General features: G+C 38.7%; 1 protein-coding gene across 15 annotated transcripts in view; it reads left to right on the forward strand.

The window, feature by feature from the left end:
• Tanc2 (tetratricopeptide repeat, ankyrin repeat and coiled-coil containing 2) overlaps positions 1–14590 on the forward strand; it is a 289050-nt gene that overhangs the window by 236368 nt on the left and 38092 nt on the right. For all 15 annotated transcript variants that reach the window (XM_051178779.1, XM_051178787.1, XM_051178795.1 and 12 more), the window contains 2 exons: positions 5285–5393; positions 14260–14382. In XM_051178779.1, the coding sequence (XP_051034736.1) occupies positions 5285–5393; positions 14260–14382 (232 nt within the window). The remainder of the gene's footprint in view (positions 1–5284; positions 5394–14259; positions 14383–14590) is intronic.

The raw sequence follows: 14590 nt of genomic DNA on the forward strand, positions 1-14590 counted from the left end.
AAGGACAGTCCTCAACTCTGACCTGTGATTGCTTCTCTCCTAACTATCTAAAATCAAATATACCAGGCATCATGGTGGATTATAGCTTTAATCCCAGGAATCAGGAGGCTGAGGGAGGAGGGTCACAAGTTGAAGGCCAGCCTGGGTGGGTGTCTGCCTGCCTGTCTGTGTCCCCCTTCTTTTCTCCTCCCTGCCTCACTCTCCCTGCCCCCTTTCTCCCTCTCTTCCTCTTCATGCCCATCTTTCTCTCCCCAAGCCACCTTCCCATGAGTAGTTCTGTTCCACCAAACTCCTGCCATAATAGGTTGAGTCCATGAGCACAGCAAATCCTCCCTCTATTATTGCTGTCAGGGATTTTCTCATAGCAGTGAAAGGTGTGACACAGAAAGCAGCCATTCTTTCGGGATTGCATTGTGCCATTTGCTGTATAAGGTAGATGTGAAAAATAAAGTTATCTTTAATAAGTTTCACTTAAGTCTTACCACAGTCCTGAAAGCTAGACATCACTAGCTCACCAAGAGGTTACGACGCTTACCATTGGTTATAAAGCTTGTGAGTGGTGTGGCAGAGCTAGGTTTTGAACGTGGGTTTTCTGACCATGAGAGCTAAAAAGGCAGCACTGTGAATGCAGACAGTAAGTTTTCAGGGTAACCTTGAAGCACAGCTAGTCTTACGTACAATGACGTGGAAATAGCTCATCTATCTTCACCACTACCCCTTGACACCATAACCAAAAACAACTTAAGGAAGAAAGGGTTTTCAGCTTCCAGATTACAGTTCATCAGTGACGGAAGTCCAGGCAGGAACTTGAAGGCAGGCCTGCTTACTACTCCACACAGTATTACCTCTGACCAAGGAAGTACAGCAGGAGCCTTGGAGGAGTGCTACTTGCCAGGAGGCTTGGACTCTGGCTTATACTTAGCAAGCTTTCTTATAAAGTTCAAGACACCTGCCTGCCTAAGGCCCTCCAGCATCAGTTAATAATCAAGACAGGCCCCATAGACATACTCATGGGTCAGTGTGATCTAGCCAGTTTCTCAATTGAGGCTCTGCTCTCAGATGACTCTAGGCTATGTCAAGTTGACAGCAGAAGCTGATCAGAACACTGAATGAAGTATAAGTCACTGAAGAATTTTTAGCAAGGTTTTGGTGAGCTTTTGCAGTATGTTGTTGGAATAGGCCAGGCAATGAACACTGAAATAGAGGGGAAACATGGTTCTCTTATACTTACCCAGGTGAGGAAGTTGAAGGAGAAAAACTGATACTGGTCCTGTGTGTGGGTGGGGGGGGGGGGTTGACGACTAGTTTTAAAGTATTTGTTTTTTAAGGAAAAGCTCTAACTTCAAAAGAACTTTCATTTGACAATGATGGAGATAAAGACGAGCCAGCAGGCAGCTAGAGAAACAAAAATAAAATAAAATAAATCTCTGTGTTTGAGATGCCTCTGTGGGAGTCATTCACATTAAGGTAAAAGTTGAAGCCAGGAGACAAGAACAGCCTAGGAGGAAAAGAAGGCAACGGCGTTACATCATTGGAAGAAATGGGAAAAGTACCTGTATATTGTCTCAGTTGTCAGGAAATGGCTGGGGTTTGTGGGTGGTGTTGTTTTGTTTGGGGTGGTTGTTACTGTTTTGTTCGTTTTGGTTTTTTCAAGACAGGGTTTCTGTGCGCAGCCCTGGCTGTCCTGGAACTCGCTCTGTAGACCAGGCTGGCCTTGAATTCACAGAGATCCACCTGCTTCTGCCTCCCAAGTGCTGGGAATAAAGGTGCTACCATGCCCTGGGAGGTAAGGCCTAATGCTAGAAGGAAAAAAAAAAAATAAGAGAAAGGAAAAATATCAAAAGTTAAGAGAAAAATCACAACTAAGAAACTACCAATGATGTTAGAGAGAGCCAAGAAGCATAACATTTAAGAGTGAGCAGATGGTTTGAGAAGTAGAAACATTTGCACAAGTGAAGCAGACACATTCAGACTTCAGTTTGCCTAGTGGCACTGTACTTTACAGAAAAACAAGACACACCTGGAAATGCCAGCTCACAGCGTAAATTGCTGTTACCTTTTATAACCCAAACACCAAAAGCTTTGGGCACAATGAGCTCTACAGAACTGGTGTTTGGTTTTTTTTGTTTGTTTGTTTGTTTGTTTGTTTTTTCTTTTTTTTTTTCTTTTTCTTTTTCCTCGATATATAACACAAGCTTGTCTCAAATTTGTAATCCTCCTACCTCAGCCTCTTGACTTCATGCTAGAATTACAGGCCCAGCAAAGACATTCTTTTATAAAAATCTGCCATGCTTCTATTCAAAAATGAATGAATGACAGTTGTCACCCTCATCTCTCCCCGTATTATGTGCCATTTATATGCTCAGTGCCTAATCAATGGCAGCAGTAACAAACACTGTTATCTCTAGGTGCAGATGTACACTGGAGAAACTCAAGTATCTTAGTATAAATAAATGAAATCACTAGGAGAAAATCAGTTCTGTATCTTAACTGAAAATTCCATTCACTGTGGACACAAGCTTTTTTGCTATCTGTATAACCCCAGTATATATGGATTCTCATTCATGACTTATACCTTAAGAAGTAGATCAGAAGCCTGTATTCAGGAGCTGTCTTCACAATTATACAGCCATGGATGAGTCACTTTAAAAAAATACTAATAATTCTTACATTAGGAAAGCTCTGATAATTTTACAGTTACTCGCCAAATGGAATTTCAAGGTCTCTACCTCCATTACACCTAACTTTCCTAGCTCTGTTACAACAGACTACCAACAAAATGGAGCTTTCAGTTTGTTCCCAGTGAAAGTTCAGTGTGCATTTTCAGATGATGTAAGTGTAAAACAACCCTGTGCTCAGACCTCAAGATGATAGAGATGAGCTGGGCATTCTTCCAGCTAAATCATTTCCTTCCCAAGTGATTAACCTTGCCTGGTTAAAAGTCTTTCAAACTATTACTGAAATGAAGATTCTTGGAAATTTTTTTGTTCCAATTTGTTTTATTTTTTAATTGAAAGAATATTTTTCATACAGTATATTCTAACTACACTTTTCCCTCCTCTCAGCCACCCAATTCCAATTTATTTGTCTCTTTAAAAGAAAAAATACAAAATACAAAACACACACTCAAACCCCACCCCCAAAATGGAATCCAAAATATACAAGCAACAGACTGACAAATTAGAAGCTGCCCTGCCTCATATTCTCCAGGCTCAAAAAGAGAAAGGGAGAGGGGAGAATGAGAGAGGTTTTAAAAGTCCAGGGTTTTTTTGTTGTTGTTGTTGTTGCTGTGTGTGTTTGCTTGCTTGTTTGTGTGCTTTCATTATTTAGGGGTGTGCAGGTATGTATGTCATGATACTCATGGGAATGAGAGAACAACGTGCAGAATTTGATTCTCTCCTACCAAGTGAATTCTTAGGATAAAACTCAGATCATCAGGCATAGTGGCATGCACCTACATTGCTGAGACCCTAACGACCAGTTGTTTTGTCCTAAAAGCATTATTAACATTTTACATGAATTAGGCCGCATTAGGTATTATGGAGGATATAGGTGATCTAGATTTTCTTCCAATCATATAAATAGGAATATACCACACAAACATATGTTGACACTTAAAAAGAACATATTGCCTGGCAATATAGCTCAGTTGGTAGAGTGCTTGCCTAGTTTGTAGGAAAGTTTGGGATTAATTCCCATCATCACACAAACCAGGTATGGTAGTACACACTTGTATCTAGGACACAGGAGGTAGTGGCAAAATCAGAAGTTCAAGGTTGGTCTGGTGTGATGTCCAGAGGGTAAAGGTGCCTGTTCCAAACTTGATGGATGACCTGAGTTTGTCATCAAGATCTGTGTGATAGAAGGAAAGAAGTGGTCCTACATGTTATCCTCTAGCTTTTGCATGCATACACATATACATACATAAATGTAGTTTTAAAAATTAAAAATGGGGGTGGCTAGAGAGATGGCTCAGCTGTTGAGAGTCCTGACTGCTCTTCCAGAGGCCCTGGGTTCAATTCCCAGCAACTACATGGTAGCTCGCAACTGCCAGTAACTGCAGTTGTAGGGGATCTGACACCCTCACACAGGTGAGCATGCAGGCAAAACACCAAAGTAAATCAAAATAACTTATTTTTTAAAAAATTAAAAATGGATTTTGAGGCCGAGGTAGCCTCAAGTAGCATAAGACCTTGTGTTGAGGTGGGGGAGGAAAGGTCATTGAGCTAGGAATGTAGCTCAGTAAAGTATTTAGCCCTAGGTTTGCTATTCAGCATCAGCATCACAAATAATTGGAGAGAGAGAGAGAGAGAGAGAAAGAGAGAGAGAGATTAACACTTAACGATTATCGTTAAGATACTTTGAGTTGAAACAGAATAAATGATTCCAATATAAATGGATTAAACAGCAAAAAATAATTGCTTTATTTAAAGTAACCCAAAATTAGAGCAGCTTAGATGCTACTCAGTCAGGGCTCAAAGCTCAATTTTTCCAGTACTTTTTAGCCTAGCCCTGCTTTTGGCTTTGCCCTCTGGGTAGCTGATCACATGATTTGGGCCAAGGAGACAGTTATGGCCATCCTGAACAGATCAAGACAATATCCAAGGGCTTGGAAGGAGGCCTTTCTCTTTCATGAACAGATTAGGAGTCTGTTATCAGAGAGATACAAAGGAGTGGATGCTATCAGGAAACTCAATCTACTGAAGGAGAAAGCAGGTAACAGTGTGGTAAATACTATACTAGAGATCATACGTCTCTACTGATATTCCACTGAACTCAGCTGGAACAAGGTAGAGGCTTGGTAGAAGACTTCTAGGAAGAAGCTATCAGTCTATTTTAGACCTTGTTTAGTTTGGGTACCAAGAGACACTGCAGAGGGAGAAATCCAATAAGCAGATGGCTCTAAAACTGAGGCCTAAGGCTGAGAAGAAAAGTCTAGACAGAGAAAAGATGCATAGGCTAAAGATGGCAGTGCCTTTGTGAGGACTGATGACCTAGTTCATTGAGAACACAGAACAGAGTAAAGGAGTCTACTGACGAAGAGTTGCTGACAAAGACAGAAAGTGAAAATGAAAATCTTTTAGCGTTTTCTGTTTGAAGGATGTGAACAAGCCAACTGAAAATGGCTTTTGTAATATCCCAACATGTTATTTGCCTCGTAACAACTGTCTTCCCCAAGATGCTGACTTTGTGGTGCCTAGTTTTGTTAAAGAAGTGACTGGACCTGAATAGTCAAAGCAAAACTGAGGCATTAATTTTTTTTAATGACTCTCTTTCTTTGCAGGAGTGGCCACACATTACTTGCCTTCTGGTTTTCCCGCCAAGAGGGAAAACTAAACCGACAGCAGACTATTGAACTGGGACATCATATCCTCAAAGCACACATCTTTAAGGTAATTGGAAAATTGAGACGTCTTTCTTTCCATCTCTAGCAGACTTTCCTAAATACTAGATGTAGGGAGTGAAACTTATTCGCGTATAATCACTACTTTCTGAAATTAGTTTGCTTCATTTCCTAAGTTATGTGTCCTGTTCATCTCTCAACCTTTAGAAAGAGCTAATCCTGTTCTGACAGAGAAGATAAATACCTCCCCTGTAGAGAGGTTGAATAAGTTAGTAGACCACCTACCTAGACATTCTATAGAATTTATGCACAATAGTATTTACATAAGGAGCACACACACATTTATATGTGTTCTACATATGACCTGTCATCTCCTAAAGATAGCCATGTTGTAAGTCAGCTGAAGATTTTTATGATAGCTAAACATACATTTATGTAATTTCTCATGGTGAGGAATTTATAGTCCACATGAAAGCATAGGAGGAAATAGTTCTTATTTTTAATCTACAGTTCATGATTACTTACTATTGCTGTTATCTTTATTACTGTGCTTGACAGTTCTAGCCCTGTGGGCTCATGGTATAACAAATACAAAGCATTCGCCTAGCCTTGCCTAGTGCAGAAGGCCCTGTGTTCATTCCCCAGCACTGCAGAAATAAAAATCTCAGGCAGAAATGGTGGTACATATGTATAACCAGTAAGGGAGGATAAGGCTGATTACTGCCAAGAGTCTAAAGCCAGCCAGGAACACATAATCCTGATAGTTCTAATCCCTGTAGTCTGCTCAGAGTTCTTCCCTGACTCAGAATTGAGAAATTCGAGTGTCTTAAACAGTTCTCTAGGTCAGACAAACCCTCGAGATGTAAAGATTACCAGTTCCCCAAGAGCCTCACAAATTCTTCCCAGTATATAAATAAGCACAGAGCCAGAGAAGTTTGTTCATCAAATGGACATAAGTGAAACCCCCTGTGACAAGTTCTTTATTTGTCTTGTCTAACAAATCACTGTATCAATAATGGCCTTAACTTGGTGACCTTACTTGCTAGGAACAGAATACAACTAATACAACAGATAGGGTTCCAATTTCAAGTGGGTAGTAAAATGTCTACTTCATCCATAAACACTAAGATAATTGTCCTTTGGTTAGATAGAGAGAGCTAACTATCAGTCTTTTAGCAAGACAGTCTGCATAGGATAAGATGCAGTGATGAAGATGCTTGCCTTTGTACTCCATAAAATAAGTGCCACCTGAACAGAGAAAGAATGTGAAGCTCCATTTAACCAAGTTTGACTTTACACATAGGAACCCACATTGAAACAGTATGCTTCTGCCATTAGCATAGTTTTATCTTACGTTGATGCAGACAGCATGCTGTGTGAGATAAGAATGGCTCTACGTGTGACTCAGGCTGCAAATACTCTGGTGTGCAGCATAGTGATGACATGGCTGCAAGCTAAAGAAAGGAGACCAGGTGCCGGTGTTCCTGTTGTTGCAGCTGATAGGACCCTTCCATGCAGAGGCTGTTGAGAGGCTTTAGCGCGTCCCGGACTGAAGTCCTTAGTCTCTGTCAGCTAAGGGGCATGCGGAGTCAAAGACAGACGAGGCCATAACCAGTTACACTCAGAGCTTCTCATCAGCAGTGACATTCATACAGTCCAACTGATACTTATTTCCAGTTTTAAATTTCCCTTACTGGTCATGAAAAACATATATTTATGTCATTAATGACCTTTAAAATCAGAAAAGGGTAAAGTCCTACAGTTCTGGATACTGGACTGGGTATAGAGCCTTTTAAATTCTTTTGTTTTGACAACTTTTTGAGGTATAACTTCGTGTGTGTGTGTGTGTGTGTGTGTGTGTGTGTGTGTGTGTGTGTATTTTAGTGTACTTTGAGTTGGACCATTATCACTGCTATTATTATATTTACTCACTCTAAATAATAACCCTCAATACCATTTTAAGTGATGTCTTAAATTTGACTTTTCAAACCATTTCAAAGAAATGAAACTACACAATTGTTCCCATGCCCTGTCTTCTTTCATTTAACATGTTTTTATAATTTATTAATATTTTAGTAAAGATCAGTATCTTTTTCATTTTGTTATAAGATAGTATTTCATTTTGCAGATATACAATGTTTTATTTATCTATTCATTGAAACACTTGAGTTGTTCCACTTTTGAAATGAATATGAATGAATACTGTAACGTGGCTTACTACATCTTAGTAAACTTAATATTATTAAAGTACAGATTTGTGTGGACAGTTTGTCCTCTATTTATCTGTCTGTCTGTCTTTATTTTAATCTTATTATCTCTCCCTAACTCTCTAAGCCTGGCTGGCCTGGAACTTACTCTACAGTTACACTATACAAAAATTCATAATTTTCCTGCCCCTGAATGTTGGGACTATAGGTGTGTACAACTACCACACCCAAATTTATCTTCAGTTATCTTGAGTATATATACCTAAAATAGAATTGAGCTGAGCACATTGGTATATGTATGTAGTCCCAGTACTCAAGAGTCCTTAGGCACAAATTTGGGACAGACATAGTAAGACTACATCTCAAAAACAAAAAAAAAAAAAAAAAAGTGACAGAATTTCTGAGTCCTATAGTAACTGTATTTAACATTTTGAAGAGTTAGTGATCTGTTTTCCAAAGTGTCCATACCATTTTCCAGTCCCTCTAGTAGTGTATGAGGGTTCCAGTTTCCTCACAGCAGTCTAGAAGTATAACACAATCCCCAACACCAAAAGAGGAAAAAAGAATCATGTCTTTTGTTTCATCTAAAAGTGAATACAAAGTAGTATTTCATTGTGTGTTTTGTGGTGTATGGTGTGGTGTGGTTTTTAAGATAAGAGTCTCATGTAGGTCAGGCTGACTTTAAACTCACCCTGTAGTTGAGGCTGTCCTTGAACTTGTGATCTTCCTGCCTGTACCTACCACGAGCTGGAATTGAAGACCTTTGCCGTCATACCTGGCTTCATTGTGGTTTTGAATTTCATTTCCTAATGGCATGTTATTGATTACTTAGAATTGTCTTATAACCTTGTAATTGTCATTTAGATTCTTTTTCCTTTTGAGACAGTTTCCTATAACCCAGACTGACCTCAAGAATTCCTTGTAGTAAAGGTTTACCTTGAACCACTCATCCTCCATCTTCTGCCTCCAAAATTGTGGGTTATAGGCAAGCATCACTGTACTCAACTTTAGATCTTTTTTAAACTACAAGAAAGAGTGAGACTCTTAACAGTGGAACAGTGGAAGCAGGAGCTGTCCCTAACACTTCAGTTGGCTCTTAGGAACCTATTCCCCATAGTGGATTGCATTGCCCAGCCTTAATACAAGAGGAGGAGCTTAGTCTTAGTCTTATCAAAATTTGATACACCATGCTTTGTTGATACCCATGGGAAGCCTGCCTGTTTCTGAACAGAAATGGGAGTGGATTGTGGGGATGGGGGGTACAGAGAAGAGATGGAAGGAGGAATGAGAGGAGATGTTGGGATATAAAACGATCTTTATTAAAGACAACTGTGCATTTGTAAGTGGGCTGCTAATGATAAATTTTACAAATACTGAATTTCCAAGAAAAAAAAAAAAACTGGCTCAGTCCCAAAGTTAGCTAGGTTTGAATCATGCATAAGAAGCCCTAAGAAAAGATTGCTCTTGTTTTTTCATGCTTTCTTGAAATATTCAGGAAGACTAAATAATTGAGTTATTTTTGGCCACATCCTGGCTGGTGATAAACTTACATTTACCTGTTATCTTTGTTGAGTTTTAAATGAAATTTTCCTTATCTCAGAGGGGCAAAGAGTCAATTCCACCAACCAGGAGAAATGAATAGTCTATATTATGAGTAGAGCTAACATTCCCATCTCTGCTCTGCTCTGTGTTAGATGTCTTTCTTGTGTGTTTACTCCAGCTGCACTAAGGCTCCCAGTGCTGTTCTGCATTCCTTCTACCATACCACTGTCTGGTCTTGTCTGTCTCCTTTTCCCAATTCTCCTCTTCTTCTCCTTCTCCTCCTTCTTTTGTTTGTTTGTTTGTTTTTTGTTTTGTTAGTTATTTTTGTTTGAGACGGGGTCTCACTATGCCCTGGGACTCACTATATAGACCATGCTGTTTTCAAACTTACAGTGATTCTCCTGCCTCTTCCTCTAAAGTGCTGAGACATCACCTGTCCACCACACCCAGCCTTTCCATTTCTTTTCCCTCTATTTCTTAACAGTGTTAAATGACTCACCAGCCTAACTTGTGAGCCACTAAAAAAATATTTAAACCATCAAATATGATTCTGTAACTACTCTTTGCAAGAAGCATATAATGCCCAGGTGAAATCATAAGAACAAATAAAGTCACAAAGTCATATAAATAGATGGCATTGTCTAGGATGAAACAGAAGACCAACTATAGAATGATTTGGATTAGAGTAAAGGAAAGAACCAGCAATCAACTGTTTTATCTATTGTAGTTTCTACTTTTCCACTGAGAATTCAGAAGTAAAATCCTGAATCAGGTACTATGAACTTGTTAGTAATCTTGGTATACTATTCAGCACATGAACTTCAGAGTTTTATTTTAGTTTGTTTGTTTGTTTGTTTGTTTGTTTGTTTTGTTTTGTGTGCATTGGTCTTTTGCCTGCATGTATATCTATCTGTGTGAGGGTTTCAGATCTTGGAGTTACAGGCAGTTGTGAGGAAATTGAACCTGGGTCCTCTAGAAGAGCAGTTAGTGTGCTCTTAACTGCTGAGCCATCTCTCCAGCCCCAAACTTAAGAGTTTTTAAAAAATAAAAAAGACTTGTCTTATGATTGCAGCTTCATTAGCTTTGTGACTTTGAGCAATTACTTTGTCATCTCTAGGTAGTTTGCTCTGCTGTAAATAGTAAATTCTGTCTCCCAGGGACTGTTGTGCAAAGTAGAGTAAGCTGAGGGAGCTAATATATGGAAGGTCCCAGATACAGAACGTGACACAGTAGGTGCTGAGTAAATGTTAGAGTCCCTTTCTTTTTTCCTCACTTCCAATGTATAAGATGGGGTGGGGTTCACTCCTAAATGTTTTTATTGATACCAGTACTTTCTGGGGATTTTTCTGTCAAGTTATTAATGCAATATATCATAATTCAAATGTCTTGGTGCAAACCATACATGTTCTAAATCAAGAAACTGAGGCCCTAATGGGGAGTTGGAACTATATTTCCTGGTTCTCTAGGCTCTGCAGTGAAGATGTAACTGTAACTGAGCTCAAAGTCTGACTAAGTAGCTTTGAAATACTTTCAAAAAGAACTCTAAAAACATTTGATCTCATGTGTCAAAATAAGCAATCATAACAACTTAGTGATAGGCTTGCATCAGGACTTTTATGTGTGTTTGCATATTAACTAATTAGCCAAATAAGAACCTTACAATTGATATCCCTGTTATTAGCACAAATTAAAAGAAGTTCTAAAATAGTACCGAATAGATGCTGTTGTCTGCCCTTCCTCCTATCAGTTTTTGACAACTACATGATGACTCTAGTGGAAATATTCAGAAGTCCTCAAGGCCATAAACAATATGGATAATTTGAAAATTAAGTAGCCATTTTTAAATAGTGAAAGGGGATTAAAAGAGCAATAATTTTCTTGTAGTGAGAGGATTCTAAACTAGATTCTGTTTCTGAGATCCACCAGATCTCTCTACCAAGATTTGACCCAGCTCTTATGGTCCATCCTCTGTCAGCAGGATCAGAAGAAACAAGAGGATAGGCATCCTTGTTCCTCATTTTGTCTAGCTGTATGTTTTATGTTGAGAATATTTAGACATAGGCAGCCACTTTGACAAGTCAGATCATTAAAGGCACTTATTTTTTTTAATCCAGATTAGGGATATGACCAAAAAAGTACGCAAAGCCCTGCGTTCAGTGCAACACAAAATAAAACCAAGTATGGGGGTTGTATGGTTTAATCCCAGCATTTGGTTGTTGTTGGTTGTTTTTTAACTCTTTACTCTTTGGGAGGCCCACCATCAGCTCCCAAATAAATCACATGGAGGCGTATTCTTTCTTATAAATGCCCAGCCTTAGGTTGGCTTGTTTCTAGCCAGTTTTTTGTTTGTTTGTTTGTTTGTTTGTTTTTGGTTTTTTTGTTTTTATTTTGTTGTTTTTTTTTTAAGTTACCCCATCTATCTTTTGCCTCAGGGTTTTTACCTTTCTCTCTTTCTGTATTATCTTTCTTTACTCTTTGCTCCATGGCTTACTGTGTAGCTGGTTAGCAGGGTGGCTGGCCCCTGAAGTCCCCCTCATTCCTTGATCTTCATTGCCTCAAACTTGGTCGTTGAAAGACAGGAAGATAAAAAGTTCAAGGTTATCCCTGCTACTCAGTGAGTTTTAGCCATCATGGAAAACATGAATGAGACCCTGTCTCAAAAAGAAAACAAAAATCCACTTATATGATATTGCAGAAAGGGGGACAGAAAGATTCTAAAAGCCAAAGGACCAGAATGCCTGCTGCTAGTAAGTGTCTAGCATCTATACATGATAGGGATGTTGGCACTCATGAACTCTCAATAATTTGGTTGCCAAACAAGACCTGCATAGTGACAACACCAGTCAATGTGCCAATTTGAACAAGAAAATTTTCACAAGGCCCCACAAATAGGTGAAGTCACTGGCTACTGAGAGAGTAGAAACTAGTCTTCTTCAGGGATGAACTTCCTAACAGTTATCCTAACACACACAGACAGGAGCAATACTAAGTGGTCTCAGCAGAGCATTGGTGCGTGCGTGCTTGTGTGTGTCTCAGAGAGAGAGAAAGAGAATTACAAAAGAAGTCTTAAACTTGGCATGATGGGCATGGGAATAATTGGAGTGGACAGGAGAGGGTTTGAAAATAATGTAAATACAGTACTGTATAAAATAATCAAAAATATCTTAATTTTTTAAAATTAAAAATTTAATTAAAAATAAATAACCTAATTTGATTTTTGTTTCTTTTTTAAATGAGACAGAGTTTTACTTAGCCCAAGCAAGCCTTAAACCTTCCTGTGTAATCCTCCTGAGTGTTAGATCACAAGCATATACCCACCATACCATAAGAAATAGAAATTAATATTTCAGCTGTAGGCAGTACATTAGCTATTGCCCTGCCCACTCCCCTCTTGAAGTATACTCATAAACTGCTCCTTAAAATATATGTGTGTGTGTATATATACACACACACACACACACACATATATTTCATTTTTATACTATCACAATATCCTTACAGAAAGAAAAAAGACACCTTTGCCAGAAAAGCCTTTTGACAACGTTCACAGATCCAGCTTCCCATGGTATTCATTATTTGTCTTTGCACCTCTTCTCTAGAATTCCTTACATGGAAAATAAGAGTCTCGGCCTTCTGTGGAAAGGCATACCACTGTGACTTAATATTTTGTTAGATAAACATATCCATAAACAACAAATACTTTGGTAAATGTTCCTTCTGTAGTATATCAAATTAATAGAACACCTTACATGTCAAGGAGCAAAACAAGCAGAAGTACCACACATTTTAGTTAAAACATTCTTCCCCTGATCACTTAGCTCCTCAACTTTTTGTTTCAAGACAGGTATTCTCTGTAGCCCTGACTGTCCTGGAACTTACTGTGTAGACCAGGCTAGTCTCAAACTCAGAGATCCACCTGCCTCTGATCCCCGAGTACTGGGATTAAAGATGTGCATGTTCCAAACTTTTTTATATATTAATTTATTTTTTATTTTACATATCGATCCCAGTTCCTTCTCCCTCCGCATGTTCCAAATTTTATCACTACTGTTTTTCTGCCCTTGAGATTTTCTATTTAATTCACCCATATTTTGGCAGAAGAGCAAGACACTAGACTGAAAGTGTCTAACTACCAGGTAATTTAAAGACTGAATTATTTGTTTCTCACTTACATTGTAGTCCAGTGCAGATCATTTGTGCAGTTTCCTTCTGTGTAGTAGTTCTGAAATCATCCTAGGCTTTGAAATTCTTCATTGGATCCTCTGCATCTACTATTAAGAGAAATAGTAGAAAGTCTGCAAAAACACATAGCAGGGTTAGGAGCCAGCCTGAACAAGGCATTTTACTAAGGCCCAGATTTCATTAGCCAGAGGTAAGTCATGTGTTCCAGCTAGCTGCAAAGGAGGCTAGTAATTACAATTTTCCCAAATGTCCAAGAAGAAAATGAAATTATATATGCCACATTATTATTTTAGTGACATAAGTTACTTAAGAAAGCTAATAGGGAAACAAATTATATTCAGATATAGAGCAAAAAACAAACAAAAAAAGATGTTAAGTGATCTACTACTGGAGACAGTTTTAATTACAGTGTTTCTGTAAAACTAGTCTTTGTCCCTATAAGCTTTGCACTGTATGAACACTATTTAAATGAGACTCTACACTTATACATTAGAACTAAAAGCCTAAAGGTCATGCACTCACTACTGATGATACTTTTTAGCTGGGCTAATAATTTGGTTATCTCTATGAGAGTGGTGACTGCACACCTTTAATCCCAGCACTTGAGAGACAGAGGCAGGTGAATCTCTGTGAGTCTGAGATCAGCCTGGTCTACATAGCAAGTTCTAGGATAGCCAGGACTACATAAAAAGACCTTATCTCCAGGGGAGGGCCTAAGCCCTACCCCAAATGATTTCACAGACTTTGATGATCCCTCATAGAAGGCCTCACACTCCCTGGGGAGTGGATGGGGGCGGGGTGTTTGTGGGGAGCATGGGAGAATGGGAGAGGGAACGGAGATCAATATGTAAAATAAGAAAAAAATATTAAATAAAAAAAGATCTTGTCTCACAAAATTTATTTTATTAATAATTGTCTCCATATTAATTATTATTAATAATTATCTCCATAATTATTATTTAATTGTCTATATTTCTTTTTCAGGGTTTGAGTAAAAAAGTTGGTGTATCATCCTCCATCCTCCAAGGTCTCTGGATCTCTTATAGCACAGAAGGTCTTTCTATGGCATTGGCCTCTTTACGAAATCTCTACACTCCAAATATAAAGGTAAGCACAAAGAAACTGCAAATAGGTCGAATAATTGCCTGGAAAATACAATTAGAAGGGCATCAAGTAGCGATTTAGCTGATCTCTGACTTGCTTGGACTGTTTCCAATGAATAGCCTTTTAAATCACCATATTTTATTCTTGTAACTGAGGACTGAAGCTGTTATATAGCTGACTGATACCTGGGGTCAGACTCTGCTAAAGGTTC

This window comes from Phodopus roborovskii, unplaced genomic scaffold (assembly GCF_943737965.1).
Source record: "Phodopus roborovskii unplaced genomic scaffold, PHOROB, whole genome shotgun sequence".
In the NCBI taxonomy this organism is placed as follows: Eukaryota; Metazoa; Chordata; class Mammalia; order Rodentia; family Cricetidae; genus Phodopus; species Phodopus roborovskii.